The sequence below is a fragment of the Salvia hispanica genome, chromosome 4 (assembly GCF_023119035.1).
Source record: "Salvia hispanica cultivar TCC Black 2014 chromosome 4, UniMelb_Shisp_WGS_1.0, whole genome shotgun sequence".
NCBI classification, from domain to species: domain Eukaryota; kingdom Viridiplantae; phylum Streptophyta; class Magnoliopsida; order Lamiales; family Lamiaceae; genus Salvia; species Salvia hispanica.
The window spans coordinates 21,667,169-21,684,343 of NC_062968.1; the positions used below are offsets into that span (position 1 = coordinate 21,667,169).

The 17,175-nt window shown below is 35.5% G+C and overlaps 2 protein-coding genes across 2 annotated transcripts; both read right to left on the reverse strand.

Moving 5' to 3' along the window:
* LOC125221885 (AT-rich interactive domain-containing protein 3) lies at nt 1-8,206 on the reverse strand. Its single transcript, XM_048124197.1, has 15 exons — nt 8,109-8,206; nt 7,876-8,030; nt 6,224-7,446; nt 5,988-6,118; nt 5,869-5,908; nt 4,559-4,611; nt 4,129-4,174; nt 3,749-3,841; nt 2,998-3,123; nt 2,845-2,896; nt 2,663-2,741; nt 1,838-1,904; nt 1,696-1,746; nt 922-1,014; nt 1-360 (listed from the first exon to the last, which is right to left on the reverse strand). The coding sequence occupies exons 3-15, from the start codon at nt 7,433-7,435 to the stop codon at nt 256-258; spliced, it is 2,148 nt and encodes a 715-aa protein (XP_047980154.1). The 5' UTR covers nt 7,436-7,446; nt 7,876-8,030; nt 8,109-8,206; the 3' UTR covers nt 1-255.
* A 919-nt stretch (nt 8,207-9,125) lies between these two features.
* Nucleotides 9,126-12,503, reverse strand: LOC125220641 (fatty acyl-CoA reductase 2, chloroplastic-like). The gene is made up of 9 exons (XM_048122795.1): nt 12,335-12,503; nt 11,806-11,906; nt 11,523-11,722; nt 11,294-11,394; nt 11,033-11,183; nt 10,764-10,925; nt 10,061-10,142; nt 9,502-9,863; nt 9,126-9,273 (listed from the first exon to the last, which is right to left on the reverse strand). The coding sequence occupies exons 1-9, from the start codon at nt 12,501-12,503 to the stop codon at nt 9,126-9,128; spliced, it is 1,476 nt and encodes a 491-aa protein (XP_047978752.1).
* Nucleotides 12,504-17,175: the final 4,672 nt, after the last annotated feature.

Consider the following 17,175-nt stretch of genomic DNA (forward strand, 5'->3'; position numbering starts at 1 on the left):
TTCATTAAATCATGGCATGTCATTCAAATAAAATAAGTTAAAGCAGCAAAAAATTCATCATCTTACAGTGAACAGGACGGACTATAGCCCAAAAAGCATCCCTATGTCGTTCTGCCTAGTAACAAACTTTAATATGAACGAACGGTGACTAAACCTAATCCACTATCATAAGTAATTAAGTGATGGTAAACCATACACATACATGAAGTTGTAGATGTTACCGGTGAATCAAATTGTTGTGTAAGACACTTGAATCTAGATGCTTGGCTGCTCAATAGGAATGCGGACATAGAGGCGTCCATGCAGGCTTACCACAGCAGAAGTCTGAACTGGTTGAATTCTTGCCGGTAAGGTAATAACCTGAATATAAGCAAGCAACTATTATGTCAACCATAAACTTCCAATATCCCAAAACGTATCTCTACGTCATTATCACCCACTAAATAGTGGTAGAGGTGCACTCTCGTGCATACACTGCACAATATGGCCATCTAAGTAGTTGATAATATGGGTTTAATCAAACTAATTACGGATTAATATAAATAAAGAGTAGTACATAGCATATAAGAGCCAAATATGGGTTTTGAGGATGTTTGTGCCCTAGTCTTAGTCATAATATATGTCCATAACTCCATAGACATATGGAGTGAGTATTTTCCTTTTCATCAGCATTTGTTTCTTTAAAGTAATAGGAACAACAAACATTTTATATTTCTTTTTGAGAAGGAACAATCGTTTTAAGTCGCATATTTTTATTTGATTTGTAATAATAAACTGATAGTGTTATGGCATTCTTAAGATGATTATTAGAAAAATACCTTGTGAATCCAATTATAGAGTAGTAACAGATCATATAACAGTATGTAAGTTTTGTTTTTTATACACGAAGATAAGATAGATTTCATGAAACTTATGTTTTACCTTTTTGAATGGTGTAATCCCCCAGGGATTATCAACTTGCTCGGGCTGACCTGTTATGACCAAACGTCCAGCAGGATCTGATTGAACTCGCACCTAAGCCAACAATGGAGTAAATGCAAATATGTTATCAACAAGATAAAGACAATTGGACAACAAGAAGAGAGAAAGAAACAAAATACACCTATAGTTAGTAAAAACTAGTCAGTTCAGGCTTTTGGTTTCAATCTGTGAGATGTGATCAACACATAGAAATATCAATTTAAGCAGACAATAAATAATGATTGTAGTGAAAGAATGTTTTCAAGAGGATAAGTGATTGAACACATTGAGGTGAGGAAAAATGCTTGACCATGAACACAACATCTGAAAGTTTGAAACAATGACATAAAAGTTTACAATTATATAGCTAACATTTCTGCAAGTCATCCTAGAAACTTCAAGATAGGATTGAGTGGGTCGATATTCCTTTAAAAAACTCACTCCTAAGTCAAAGTAGACTGAATTAAATCTTATGAAGTCAAGCCCCAACAATATATTCAACAGATATTGCTATATAGCTCATTTGCCTTTTTCTGATTGAAGTTGATTGAACTGATATAAAGAAATATGGCGAAGAATACTCTCTCAATGTGTGTGTGTGTACGTATTTATAACAATAATAATAAACAAACAAAAGCTGTCCCTTTTTAGTTATTTTTCTTTATATGAAGCTAGTGAGAAAGACTGAGAAATCATGATACAAAACAAGTAAAGGAAACTATAGAGAACACACACCTCCTCACGTAACAATCCCGGTACTAGGGCATAAACCTCAAAACATTCCTTCTGCACATATAAAACAAGCACATCAATTCTTTTGTGCATTAGCGTAATTTCCACAAATTGAAGAAATAGATTTAATATGATGTGAACGTACAGTTTGGCGTACGTTAATTTTCACCCAGTCAGCTGGGGGCCCAACATCAACAACAGATGTCACCAATCTACAAATCAAAGGAGATCCAGACAATGTTAATTGGTACTGAATTGAAGTACCAAAAGGGTTAACATTTTCAGCAGGATTACGATTCATTTAGCAATTCTGGTACAGACAAGTAATCATCTTCAGTACACTAGCTTTGACTAGGCAGTAGTGTTGGCAAAAGGTCAATCAAATGCAATACCATGCAGTACTTGATAATGAAGAAAATAAGTATGCATATATTTTCAAATGTTCTACATATAAATTCACTACGTAGATTTAGCCTTAAGGTGAGTCCGGACCCAACTATCTTATTGACTTAGTGTTAACTAATATGTCTACATGACGATGTGAATATTTTCTAGAAAGATATATAATAGGAGTACAACTTTGTCATCCGCATTGACAATTATAATAACAACAGAGAACACTCTTTCTCAACTTGATGAGAATTTATCTATCAATCATGTTGGCTATATAAATAAGTAAAATAACCATAGATATAGAAGACAAACTAGCCAAAACAATTCAATCTTGGTCAATAATATCAAATAACTGGTAGCACTGGGAACATACAGAAGATCTCAAACCATCAAGCAAACCATATCCCTACATGTATATCGTTGGCTTCTTGTGGATCTTTGTCAAATTACATACAATAATATGCATCTTAAAAAATCAATTCCAATATAATAAATGAAAAACAAAATCATGGTTGACGAGATTATGGGACATATATTAACAGAACCAAGTACAGAGAACTTGTAGTCAAGACTTAACTGCTTAGATATTTCAGTTCGAACAGCTTTGTTTGAAGTTGAATGCTCCACTTCATTTGGCCTCTTCTGTTTTAATGAACCTATACAAGTCAGATAGAGCTCATTTAAACCATCAGTAATTTCAAAATTGTTGATCTGATGAGGTAAATACACAATAACATTTTAACACAAAATTCAGCTTACTAATGCTTTTGAGATTCTTCTCATTCTTTGCCATATTGCTGAGATTCTTGTCCTGCCAAATTAAAATTGTAAAAAGTGTTACCCAAAACCATGCTGCTGCCAAACCCCAAAACATATCAAGCTGAAAGATCCGACTATGTCACTCAAACATACCTTTATAATTGGGTCCCCAACCTCACCAGCACCAAGGCGTTGGGCATGCCAACCTTGCATAGCACGGGCAGCAGAATCTCTTCTAGCCCTTCCTGGTCCTGATCCTGATCCCTGATAACCATTTCCCTGTGAAAAGTACGTAAATGTGAACTTATGGTATTTCACACTATGCCGTCTGCAGTTATAGAAACACCTAACCCACTCACCTCACACAAAAACTAACACAATATCAGAAATGTAAGCAAATACAAACCCACAGAAAATGGATATGTACAAATTCATACATTTATATTGTATATCAGCGTTGTCCCAATTATATAGGCTAATATGCCCATATATATTTTGATGATCAGGTAATGCTAAAAAGTCAATCAAAGAATTAGATATGGGTATATTAGTAAATGAATTAAAAGTTTTACAACTTTTTACTGAAAGGAGCCTATATATTTCAGACATCCAGAAAAGGAAAACAAGCCTATATCATTGGGATGGATGGTGTATAATAATTCAAATATCACTCATATTCTCTCTTCTTTTTAGTACAGTTTGAAGCATCTTACAAAAAATATCCTTTGTTCACAACAGAGTCACACAACAGACATTACCAACATTGTCCATCTCCACTAATGTTTTTTAGTTCAACTGTACAAAATAAATTTCTGCTGAAATACAGGAATCAAATCTTCTCAGCTCAAGAGCCACAATACGAGAGTTACATAAATGTAGTAGGAACAATTGAATGCAAACTCACCTCACCATCAGCACCAGAAACTTCTGGGAGCATTACTACAGGGAGTTGAAGCTCACCACTTTGTGTCTTATGTCTTTCATATTCCAGGAGAGACTAATGCATATAGGGTGGAAAATTAGGTTTACGTAGATAAAGGTGGCACCAAATTACTATCAATAAAGCAGAAAAGAAGCACATACTCAAAATGCAATATGCATGATTCTTTCAAAATAAATAAGGTGGAGCAATGTCTATTTAAAGCATTACCACCAAATCAATGAAAGAACTGTAGCAGATGGATAGAACTCAAAATGACATTAATTTGGTTTCTATTTTTTTGGGGTGGGGGTGGGGGATTAATAATAAAAACTGTTATAGCGTGAAGCCGTGAAAATCGCCACCTTCTCATAGAAGATTCGAAAGGTCCAAGAAACTGTTGTACAAGTCCTGCAACAATTAAACAGATCGGAGAGCATTAAAAAAACTTACAAGGGAACTTTGTTTAAATCAATGAGAAAGCTATATACTACGGAGTAATATTTAAACCACATTATCCATAGAAGCTGTCCATTGTGCAAAAACTATTTGACACTATGTGACCACTTATCAGATGGGACAACACCATTTGATGTGCAACTTCCAAAAAGGAGTTCTAAGGAGAATGATTTTAGAAAACAACTGTGCATGATGTGCAATGTGGCAGAAACACCCATCTACTTCTACCATCAACCCTATAAGTTGAAACCCGTTGCATAAAAACAAAGAAGGAAGCATCAGCAAGATCATGAGACTTTTCAGAACAATTTTATCTAAAGAAAAAAACCGCCTTACTTTGGTGGATGGAATGACTCTCCTACCTGCCTCCATAACTTGGATCCAGTTACCTAACAAATATTCACACAATTAATTTGGCAGTTCAAAACATAATATGTCTGTATTGGCAGTGCACTCAATAAAAATACTTATTCAAAGTAAGTTCAAGCTTCTAACAGAGAGAACAAAGTGACTTATGGTAACATTTTGAGGAAGTCCTGCCTGAGTAAATAATGGACCCTCAGGTTTTACAAGATGAAGCAAAGTGGTACTCTATTGATGATACTAGTGACAACTCTTGAAATCCACGAGTTGTAAGAACAAGTGCCCCACATTTTCAAGTTACTGAGAAATGTTAGACAACATCTGTCAACTTCAATAGTTCTTGATAGTTGTCCAGTCAAACAAGAAGAATTTGTGCATTTCACAAATTATAGCCACAGATATAGCTTTTGGTGTGGTTATTAGAGCTTGATCCAAAAATTAAAGTTCCACACCTTAAAAATCATATAGTAACAAACAATAAACTGAATAAATTGAACTAGCCTGCCATAACAACCACATTAAGGAATCATAAAGTATTAACAAAAAGTGAAAGAGAAAAAAAGTAAGAAAGAGAATAATGTAGATGAGTGTCCCATCTACATTATTCTCTCTTTTACTTCACTTTCTCTCCACCTTATCTATTTATTATGATTTTCCCAAAATAAGTGCAAAAAAGAAATGTGTCAATTGTAATGGGACGGAGGGAGTAGTGCAGTAAGGTTTCATGCTCTGAATCATTCTGACAAAGGTAAATGCAAAACCATATCACTATTAGACACATTAGTGTGGGCCAGTTATCAGATACTTGATCGTGGTACATCTGTGATGATGGAAATAACATGATTTTCTTTTCCATGCACTTAAACTACTGAAATGAAACAATCCTAGAAGAAAGTTTCACTTTATGTCTCCATCAACATTTTGTTTTACACATAATATGGATGCATGACTTCATTCTTATCTCAGATCCTCGAATAATATCAGCACCAAATTATTTTTATTCCAAGTGCATTATCCATCCTACTGATAGGGAAACGAAATGTATACTCATTATGGAAACCTTTGATCTTTTAGCACTAGGACCAGATTTAGTCTGAGTTCCTAGTTGTACTAATCTACATCAAAGATCTAAAAGCATACAATCTTTTAAATACATATATAAGTTGAGGCACAGGCATGAACAAAAAAATACTAAACATTTATTCTCCATGCCAAGAAGCAGTAACATGGAGTACAAACAAAATTAATGTGAAATAACATTAGGAAGACCAGGACATGCATACCCTGTCATAGCCTCCCAACCTAATAACAGCCCTCCATAACCTATCAGCCACCAAAGCAAGCGAATAAAAAAGTTATTCAAGGACAGTATAGTAACAAATCAACAGCTCAGCATGCTTACTTCAGACAATTTAGTGGATGCCCATAAAATTTGGGTGGTTTAAATTCCACTGCCCTCTCCCTGTAGAAATTCTCAAGCTCCTTCATGAATGCTGCTTGATCCTCAGGTGTTCCGTCATCATCCTCCCCCATCTAAAAATGAATAAGGAAAAAGTTCATTTTAGTTACATTGGATGATTTCGACATTACTAGATTCCTATTTTGCTTGTATTCTCAGCTAAACATTATATTTCTTACGAAAGGTAGTGTTGCTTGGCTAGAGACTGTATGGGCTGTGTCTTCACTATGATCTGCAGTCTTTTGAGAAGAACATTTGATAAGGGAATTGGGTGTAAAAGGTTCAGGTTGGCTTGCAAGTGAAGATTCTGCAGCATCAGGTTTGGCAGCAGTTTCAAAAGCTTTTTCATTCCCATGTGTTTCATGGCTAACAAGAAAAGATTCTGCACCCTGTTCTTTTTCTTTAACCATCTTATCCTGATCACAGTGAACTGCATCTTCCACCTCTTCATCCTCACATGGTCTAACAGCACCCGCCTCAGCATTGTGTCCTTGAGGATCTTTATTGGCAAAAGTTTCAGTTGGAAGCTGCCTATTTTGCGGAGAGACGTTTCCAGCATCAAAATTTTCCACCATCGTCTCACTAGCAACATGTTTGGTGTCATCAGTATCCTTACCAATCTCTCCAGGCTCTTTGGCAACATCTTCAGTTGGTTTTTTCTCGACATCACCCCCTTGGTTTCCATCCAGCATATCATTCTTAGAAGGCTCATCTTCTTTCACCCAGGAATCAGTACCATCACATTCAACCACTTCAAATTTTACATCCGCATCTTCATTGGATCTTTTGTCAATATCTTCCCCTTGGTTTCCATCCATCTCATCATTCTTAGCGGGCTCATATTCTTTCACCCCAGCATTAGCAGCATCGCACTCTACCACTTCAAATTTTATGTCATCTTGTTTCTCCGCTGCACTTGTAGTTTGTGCTTCAGCCACAATTTCGGTGTTTATTGGCTCTTTACAATCACTAGAAGCAGTTTGTGCTTCAGCAGCGGTTTCAGTGGTGGTTGTCTCTTTACAATCACTAGCAACAGTTTTTGTTTCAGCCGCAGTTGCAGTGTTTATCAGCTCTTTATTATCACTTCTGGTTATAGTTATTCCATAGTCCGATCCTTCTATTTGCTCAGAGACCTCTTTTACAAGGTTAGTTTGGTCTTCCACTGCTGTCTCCACATCCATCTTGTCTTCAACTTTTTTATCTATAACTCTATTTATGTCTTCTCCGACATCCTCCTTTCCATTTACATCCCCCGAGGCAGCAGCTTCACAAGGAACTTCCTCTTCACCTTCCTTAGGGTCTACCACTTCACATTTAGACTCCTGGACGTTATTTCCAGAATCATCATGGATTTTTTCAGAATCCACCATCTCTACATCACTTTGGCTCATGCTGGTATCCACTGAAAGATGTAACACAGCATTCATGAAAATACTTTCGTATAAATAGTTCTCAACATCATTGACAAGAAAAAAAGGTAACCGAAACCCTCTTGCAAGATTGTAAAACAAAATAAGGTTATAAACAACGGGAACAAGCATAGTTCTCATTAACTCTCATTTTTACAATAGATCAACCATATCATTCTGAACCATAACTCTCATTTTTACCATAGATCAACCATATCATTCTGAACCACAAAAAACAGGACTAAATATTCATAGACATGAACGACAAAAAAACCTAAACGATTCGCGTAACACCATTACAGCTACGATTCAGAATAAGTGACCGATTATGATCGTTCCAGATTAGATAAGCGGAGAAACACAATCTCAAAAAACGAAAACATACATATACTCCGATAAAATCCTGAGGGAGATAAACTTGCCTGAAAAAACAACATGCGTCAGCTGGAGCTCGGAGACGTTGAATCGTGAGCCTTTGAATCTAGGATTTGGCTCTTTCGTTCTCAGTTGGAGCGAAATGAGGAGAGAATGCGCGAGCGAGGGAGCTGGTGGTCCGTTTGGACTTGCTGAATTCAACCTGCAAAATTATATTAGGATTTTATATACAAATTGGGAGAAAAAGGAACGGTTATTCCCAATCTGAAACTGAAATTACGTTTCTTCACTGTATGTTAATGGCGAAAACTCGGCGGCGAAGAAGAGAGAGAAATTTGCCAGAGAGAGAGAGAGAGAGTGCGGCTCTGTTTCTGCGGTTTGGTGGTTCAACTGAACGGAATTGGGATATGGTGCGGTCGACCAACTGAGTTTACTATTTTACCCCTCCTAAATGAATTGCGTCATTAATTCCTATATTTACGTTTCATCATAATATAAATAATGTAACAGAATAAATAAAATATACGTGAGATTTAATATGGAGTAATATTTTTAAAAAAAAATGAGAGTAGAAAGTTTCAAATATTTGTTTATATACTAATAATATAAACTAATGTGCTAGGATATTATTATTTGCCGAACTAACAAAACTGTCGAGAAAAATCTGAAAATTAACCAATATTACAAAAACTCTCACTTCACTCTAGAAGTATGATGATTGGTGCTTTAGCCATCTCATTTTTCAACTTTTTTGGATAAATTGTAGTGCAAACCAATGTACAAATGATTCTTGGGTAAATAAGTTAAAAAATATCATACTACTGTATATGATTTTCAATTTTATGGTTAAGTTATTTAAGTATGGAGTCTAAAAAGAAGTTATATAATTTTGATTTTATTTCTACTTATATATATTACTCCCTATATTTTTCGTTGTAAGTTATGTCTAGATGTAGATCAACATCGTGTTGAACTAGGTAATTAATTAATATGTTTATATTGTTTATGCTCGTGATTGTCCGTATTTATTTCCTAATATATTGTTGATCAATAAACTTAGTTATAAATAGAATTATTACATGTGTTTGTTTGGTTTATTAGAAGGTCGCTAATTATAAAGGGAAATTTGATTTGCACATTCAAAATTCACAAATCAAGAATATCTCAAACACATTTCTATATGTTTTTAACCATAGTTTAATACACCTACCAATTTATTACATGATGCGATAAGATACTAATTAAGATACTCATTAACCAGTGTACAAATTCCTCATGTACTAGCTCTCGTGTACATTCATTGAATTAAATATTTTATCACTCCTGGAATATAAATCTCATGAAAATACATTTTCCAATTGATGATTTTCACATCCACTTCGAAGTTAAGTTTTTCCTCCCTTGACATTTCTTGGATTAATTTATGAGTATTACCTGTATGGTACCTGTTCCACAAAATTGATGGTTAGTCTTTTAATGATAATATACATTGTTCCATTCATTCATAAAAAATAATCTCATTTGTGGACGATACATGTTTTAACATACAATTAATAAAATATGAGAAATAGAAAAATAGAGGCTAATTCTATTGGACAAACCAGAATGAATAAATGAGACTATTTTTCGTAACCGAACCAATATTATATAGAAGAGATTCGACATGCATGTACCTTGGTTTGAGGAATCCAGCAAATTCATATATCTTACATAGTTGTTCAACATACTGAGCTATGGCATTGCAACGTCGAATTATCTTTCTATCTTCACCACCTCCATTACATCGCAGAATTTCCTCTCTCAAACATTTAGAAAACTCATCAAAATCTTCGATGAATTTGGTTTTTGATATACTTAGATTTTCAATCAGAGGTGTCTCTTTAAAGTAATCATATAGATATTCAAAAATGTCGAAAAATGTGATTGGATTGTCAAGACTGGATGTGGAGTAATAGACTATGGGTTGTGTGGTGTGTCTGTTCCCATGCTTTGCAATAGCCGCAATCGTCAAATTTACTACCAAATCTACTGGTACCTGTCCATACATATCACTTTTTATATAAATATCAGTTGCACTAATAATGTCTCAAAAAATGAGTATGAAATAGAAAGTGTGAGAATAACTAAAATGCGATAAAATTTTCTCTTCCTTTTTTTTTATTCTTTCATTTACTACGATAAATTTGCAATAAAAAAGGATAAGAAACTAACAAGATAGTATACTTTACTTACAATATCTAAAGGCACTTTAGGATTTGCATAAGAAACTGGCATCAATCCTTTTCCATAAGAAATGACCGCTGGATCAAGCATCCTAAAATCAAAAATTCAAAGCATAATTATCCAACAAAAAAATATAAGCTATCATAACAAATAGAAATGGTCCAATAAAAAAGGCAAATAGAGCAGTTGGGCCATATTTAAATACTACTTAAACTGTTTCATAGTTTTTGTTCAATTTCATAATTTTTTAAATCAGAATAAAAAATTAAATTTTCAATTTTTACCAATTATTTATCAAAACCAATACTTATACTATAATGGAACAAAATATGATGTGACAATAAAACAATATTGTTTTAGACAAACAACATCTTTCAATTTCGAGTTTAATTCGAAATAATGTCTATTTATCTGATACGACATGGTTTTGTTGTCACAGTAATGTCGATTTTCAACCTTACGAAACAATTGCAATAATAATAAAAAAAAAATTACTATGATTTAAATGATCATTTTCCTTATTTTCCAGATTCATGAGTCTTCCTTCCAATTTACTCTTTTAATGAACTCAAATGAATCAACAAGTTGAAGAGTCGAACAAAGTCATTAATTATCTAGAATCATGTATTATCTCATACATTTCCATAAAAATAAAATAAACAAACAAATAAATAAAAGAAGTATATACACAAATATATATGTATATACACACCTCATTCCTTGTATCCAACCAGGAAGAGGTTCACTGTGGCAGCTCTCAATGCAGGCTGGCCTAATTATGAGCAAAGAAACATCTCCTCTTATTTCATTCAAACACATCTCACCCATAGCCTTACATAACTGATATGTAGTACTATATCCCAACAAGCTGGCTCTGTTACAAACACACACACACACACACACACATATATATACAAATTTAAACTAAGCTAAAATTAAATTTGGGATAGAAATTCAATTAACATATATAATAAGTATAACCTCTGTTGGCCAAGCTTTTTGTAAAATTTGGTGGCATCAATGTTGTTTGGGGATGATTTGAGAAGCAAGCTAATCTCATCAGCTACATCAAGGCCTCCCATATTCAATGGCTTTTCCAACACAACACCTTCTTCTCTCTCAGTAACATAAGCTACAAAATGAAGTTATGTCAAACTAAGTTACACAACGGATTCAGTAAATTTATACGTCTAGTACATTAATACTGGACTAACGTACTAGCAATATTCCATTATTAATTACCCGTAGATATGTGTGTGAATAGGTCGAGTTTGTCGCATGTCTTGGCAAACCTCATAACTCGTTGAGGTGCAATCGCGTTGCTTTCAAACAACACGTCATACCTACACATATTTATGAAGAAACTCACGCGTGAAATTAATTGTAAAAAAAATATGAATTTTCGTCCTAACAAGATTTTAATTAACTCAAGTAATGTGGAGTAATATATTAGATTAAATTGGAAACTAACCTCTCATTAAAGGTAGTGCAAGCTGCAGAATGGATGATAATATTTACATCTTTTCTAATTGATTCAATACTTTCAAAATCCATTCCAAGATTTGGTTGACAGATATCTCCCACCACAGCTATTACCTTTGCCTTCACAAATGCTTCGAAAGATTTCCCATATTTCTCTTTCAAACGCGTGAATAATTCTGAGTTTATTATCTACACAAAGTATTAATTGTTCTAATTAAGTTTTATAATAAGAAAAATAAGGAAATTACAAATCTTAAATTATGTTATTGTACCTCGCAGTTTAATCTATTAAATGCAGCTTCCTTGTCTTTTGCCTTAATTAGCAAGTACATTTTGCCCACCGATGTTGATCTTAATATCTTTTCCACAATAACTGCAAACCAAAAGCTAAACAATAGTAGGGAAAGAATAATTAAGTAAATTATAACTAGAACATATATAGTCATGCTTCATGATTATAATATTTGGCAAATTACATATGTTTTCAAAATTGCGTTTGACAATTTGTTGCTGATGATGATTAGGCTAGAAGAAGTTGCAGCTAATTTCACTTCAAATCATATAGTATGTTAATATCACTTTGAATACAATTACTTTAGAATATGTGAAAATTTTATTTTTTTTCAATGCAATAACTTAATTTATAACTCAATTCAAGTGTTTTCATATTTTTCATAATAATAAACAATATTAGGCGTTCGATGTAAATATTTTTATGTGCTTATAATAATATTATATATTCAAATAATAAATTTAACATGTCATGTTCCTTGTAGGTAACAAGTTATGTACACCCTTAACCTTTTCCGAGTAAGCCGGTAGCACCGGTAACAAAAATGTTCTTCCCTGCAAAAAATTCGAGGATCCCTATTCCGGCATCCACCTCTTCACGATCAGAAGCCACTAGTTCAGACGGCGGTGGATGGCAGCGGCGAGAGAATCGGGAATTTCTGTTGTCTATATTTTTCATACTAAAATTGTTAACTTTTGGGTGAATATTGGAAGTAATAGGAAGGCTTGCTTTGGTAAAGGATTTTCCTACATAACTATGTTTGATCGGAGTTGGAGGACTGAAGAATGAGGTAGCAACCAACATTATGTTAATCTTCTAATTATCGAAACCAATAAAAACTGTAACACATAAATCTTTTCAATTAGTATTAATAAACAACACTATATATAAGTATTATGTTATATTTATGACATGCATAAATAGTTAGGTGTTAGGCATTGTTTTATGCTAATTGCCGGCTGCATCAATAGGAGTGGAGACATCTAGGTATCACAAAATTTCAACAAGACCTAAACCAAATCACAAAATTTTAGCAACAATTTTATTTATTTTTAAATAATATCTAATTTCGTTTATTAATTTAAATTGCAATATTGACGAAATAAATGAATAATTAAAAATTTTAAATTACATAATTTGAATACAAAAATTTACATGATTTATGTATCGAAACTTATGTGATTAAAACTTAAATAAAACTGCGTATCGAAATCAGTTGGAGTGTGCCTAATTTCTTCAATGAGATCTTATTGAAGTTGATCATGAAGAGAAGCCCGCCAACTTTGAAATTATCAGAATTGATGCGGTGCACCTCGAGATACTTTATAGTAGGTGATTACCAAGGTAGATGTGGGTTCATCGTTAGCTCAATTAGTTGCATTTTCGTCTTCATTTTCGGTTTTCATGTTGTAGAAAATTGCTATCGTTAGCTCTATTAGTTGCATTTTCGTCTTCAATCTCGGTTATCATGTTGTAGAAATTTGCCATTTTTTGTTGTCCTCTCCTTATATAAGCGATCTAGTTCGCTTAAAGTATGCCGATGTCTCAAACTTAGGAATCGCTATGGTAAATTGGCTAAAACTTATTTGCATTAAATATCTGTCAGATGGTGCAACTTATATAATTTTTTATTGCTCAATAGATTCGATTTTTTATTGCTCAATAGATTCGACACAGTTTAGGTCTTTTGTTTAGATATTGTTTATTGTCTTGGTTTTCTTTTTTCTTGTTTTTGTGGTATTAATCATTATTTGGTTATTTTGTTTGAGGAGATTATGTTGTTTGTTTGTGTGCTGCAGGATCAATACATTTGTGGCGTGTTTTTGTGATTTTGTTTTGTTTTTAAATTGTTTTTTTGTCAAGTCATTTTATGGTTTGTTGTTTGGATTTTAACCATCTTTTGGTGGACTTGCTTGTCGATTCCCGACTTTGAGTATTTTTACATTTACCAAGAAAAATGCATGACGTCAATGATTTGATACCACATATGCGCTCGGACCTTTCACGAACGTCTAACGTTCTTGCTGTACGCTGGAAGCATGCTCAACAACATCCTTCTATGTTGCCTCCTACCTTTGAGCAAATAAAGCTCTCTTTAGGCCAGTGCAATACGTAATTGTTCTCACAAATACCAACACCCTTCAGTGTTGCCTCTTACTTTGGAGCATATAATGCTCTTTGGGTAGTATTCATGGACCACTTTGAATACTAGTTGTACTATATGTTATGGACTTCAATTTGTGCTATTTAAAATTTTAAATACGTGGGAGTAACTATTAGAGCATCCACAGTAGGACCGCCGCGGCGGTCGCTGATTTCCATTTTTTTTTTTTTTTTTTTTGAATTTTTAATTGTTTTTTTTTTTTTTGCTTATTTTTATAAATATCCCACCAATTTTTATTTTAGGGTTTTTCACTCCACACCCATTTTCACTCCACATCCAATTTCACTCTATAGAATTTATACAAAATGCACGGGAGAGACGAAGATTCACCCGACACTGAAGAATCGGGATACAGATACTATCCTTCTTCCAAGCCATCTCAGCTGTGGGTATCGAGTCCCACTCCCCGGGGATCGAGTCTCAGTCCCCCTCCATTCCAGTCGTGGTCACCGACATCCTCGCCGTGGCAACAAACCCAATATCGGGGCCAGTCCTCTCATCAGAGGAATTTGGGTCGATCGGCATTTGGGGATTATCGACCCACTATGGACTCGACCAACCATCCGCGTCCGGATACCCCTTCTCACTCTTTCCAGCGCACCTAGTCTCCTTTGTCTGATTTCGATAGATTCACATTGGAGCAGATGATGGGGCTGATGAGTCCGGGCCTACCGGACACCCCGCCGACGAGATGTTCCGGCGACGGCGGGGGTGGGAGAGGCGGCGGCAACGACAGTGGTGGGAGAGGCGGCGGCGACGGCGGTGGGGGGAGAGGCAGCGGCGACGGCGGTGGTGGGAGAGGCGGCGACCCGGGCGGCGACGAGGATGGCAGCGGCAGCGGCGGTAGCGAGTCGGCAGTAGTGAGTCGGTCCGTGCACTACACCAAAGAGGAGTCGATTGCTGTGGCGAGGGCATGGGATGCCGTCACATCAGACCACGTAGTTGGCACCGATCAGACCGAGATGGGCTTTTGGAAGCGCGTTTTGTTGACCTACAATGAGTTCAAGCCGAGAGGCACCAAACCGCGTGACGCGGAACAGATCCGAAAAAGTTTGGGAGGATTCTGACACCCACCAGGAAGTTCGCGGGCATCTACGGCAACAACCTTATCAACGCTGAGAGTGGCCGCAACGAAGCCGACGTGAAGGCTCTGTCTGTGTCCCAATACAACGGTCTATGGAATCCTAAGTTCACCCACTGGGAGGAGTTTCTCGTTCTCGAGAACTGCCCGAAATTCAAGTCCATCTGTGCGGAGGAGACTGAAGCTCAAGGGGCGAAGCGCACTAGACGCAACAGAGCCGGGAACTACAACATCAGCAGCGGCTCACAATCAATCGACCTCAACGACGTCCAAACGGAGGAGCCCTCTGATAACACACTAGGCGCTCACGCCCTCCGGGGCAAAAGGCCAGCATCCGCAGCGTCAGAATGCCTGCAAGTTCCTCCCACTACTCGGCGGCCGCGTCTGGATCGCGTAGCGCGCAGCCGCCTTCTGGAGCTCAGTCCGTGGGCACTGGTCCCCATGTGGTCTTGAACAGGAACCTGAATGTGCAATTGATGAAACAACTGCAAGAGAACTGCCGTTTCTACGAGTCCGCGACCGACCCGGTCACCAAGGCGATATACTATGAGCTCATGTGTAGGATCAGAGAGGACCTGGGGTGGTCTGGTTCAGCGGCGCCGTGCGCCGGGGGCAGGGGCGGTGGCGGCAGTGGGCGACGAAGAAGAGGAGAGGATTCCGACTCCGCCACCGAGTAGATGGTGGCGGTGTTTTTATTTGTTTTTATATGTTTTTTTTTTAAATGTTCGTTGTACAATTTTCCGGTATCCATTAATACAACGAATATTTGGTCTCATCGCTTTTTTTAATTTTATTATTATCTCGTTTTCTAATTATTTTTAGTCCGATAATTTTAATTGAATTAAAATATACAAAGAATAAAAATAAAGTGAAATGTGGCTAACAAAAGTGCTGCGAAAACTTTTTTTTGTGGCCGTGGACAAATCAGAAGTGGCTATGGACAAAAAAAGAGAAGTGTCCAGGAGAAAGAGAAGTGTCCTCCTATTGTGGATGCTCTTATGCATCATACATGCATTACCGGCACCATCGATGCTCGGTAATTTTTTATAAAAAATATTTTTTAATTACTTTTTAGATTTTATTTTCTAATAGAGTGTGAATTTTTGCAATAAAACTTTTGATGGATGTACGAAAAAACAGTAGGTTCCAATACAAGAGTTCTAGACTGTCAAAATTTTCATAAATGATATAGTAAATCCCATCCTTATGCCTAATATCATGCTATTTACGCAACTAGGTACAATTTATTTTATTCAATAATACTCCTGCACGTTTTTACCTATTGATATACCGTGCTGAATTGCTCTAGATAAAATCGTACTGTAACTAAGAAGTTACTCATAAATGTTATACTACCTCCGTCCACCAAAATTTGTCCCACTTTAATCCGGCACAGATTTTAGTAAATGTAATAGAAAGTAAGTTGAAAAAGTTAGTGGATTGTGGGTCTTACTTTTATATATTAGTTTTATAATAAAGTGTGAGTATGAATGAGTTAGTGGAATATGAGGTCCACTACCAAAAATGATAAAAGTGAAATTAGACAAATTTTGAGGGACGGATGAAAATGGAAAATGGGACAAATTTTGGTGGACGAAGGTAGTAATTTATAGTTAATATAATATATTGGCATAAAATGTCTAAAGTAATAAGTACTACTCGATTCATTTTTTTATTTTAGGAGTCTCAGTCACTTTTTTGCACCCGTTTTATGTATAGTTAAAATGAATAAGTAATAAAGTAAGAGAATAATATAGAGAAGTCTTCTCTATATTATTCTGTCTCTTAGTTTACTATTTCTCCACATTAATAATTTTATTTATTATTATTTTTATAAAATGGGTATAGAAAAATGACCGAGACTCTAAAGTAAACGGAGGGAGTAAGAAATTACTCATGGTGACACGGGAAGAAATATTAGACCGCTATAATTTAATTATTTAGACACTAGACATGGGCAAATATTAAAAAATATTATTTGGTCTTTGTTTGTTTGTATGTGATAGTTGATATAGTTGATACGGATATTAATTGCATCTAAACTAAGAAGTTACGCACGGGAAGAAATATTAGACCGCTATGAACTAGATTAGGCATATACTCTA

Coding starts and splice junctions, on each gene's coding strand:
- LOC125221885 (XM_048124197.1), bottom strand. CDS start 7,435: ATGAGCCAAAGTGATGTAGAGATGGTGGATTCTGAAAAAATCCATGAT. Junction 1,905..2,662: donor CGAACTGAAATATCTAAGCA/GTTAAGTCTTGA, acceptor TTTGATTTGTAG/ATTGGTGACATCTGTTGTTG. Junction 1,015..1,695: donor CGGGATTGTTACGTGAGGAG/GTGTGTGTTCTC, acceptor TTGTTGGCTTAG/GTGCGAGTTCAATCAGATCC.
- LOC125220641 (XM_048122795.1), bottom strand. CDS start 12,503: ATGAAAAATATAGACAACAGAAATTCCCGATTCTCTCGCCGCTGCCAT. Junction 11,907..12,334: donor TACCGGCTTACTCGGAAAAG/GTTAAGGGTGTA, acceptor TTTGGTTTGCAG/TTATTGTGGAAAAGATATTA. Junction 11,395..11,522: donor TGCACTACCTTTAATGAGAG/GTTAGTTTCCAA, acceptor AAATATGTGTAG/GTATGACGTGTTGTTTGAAA.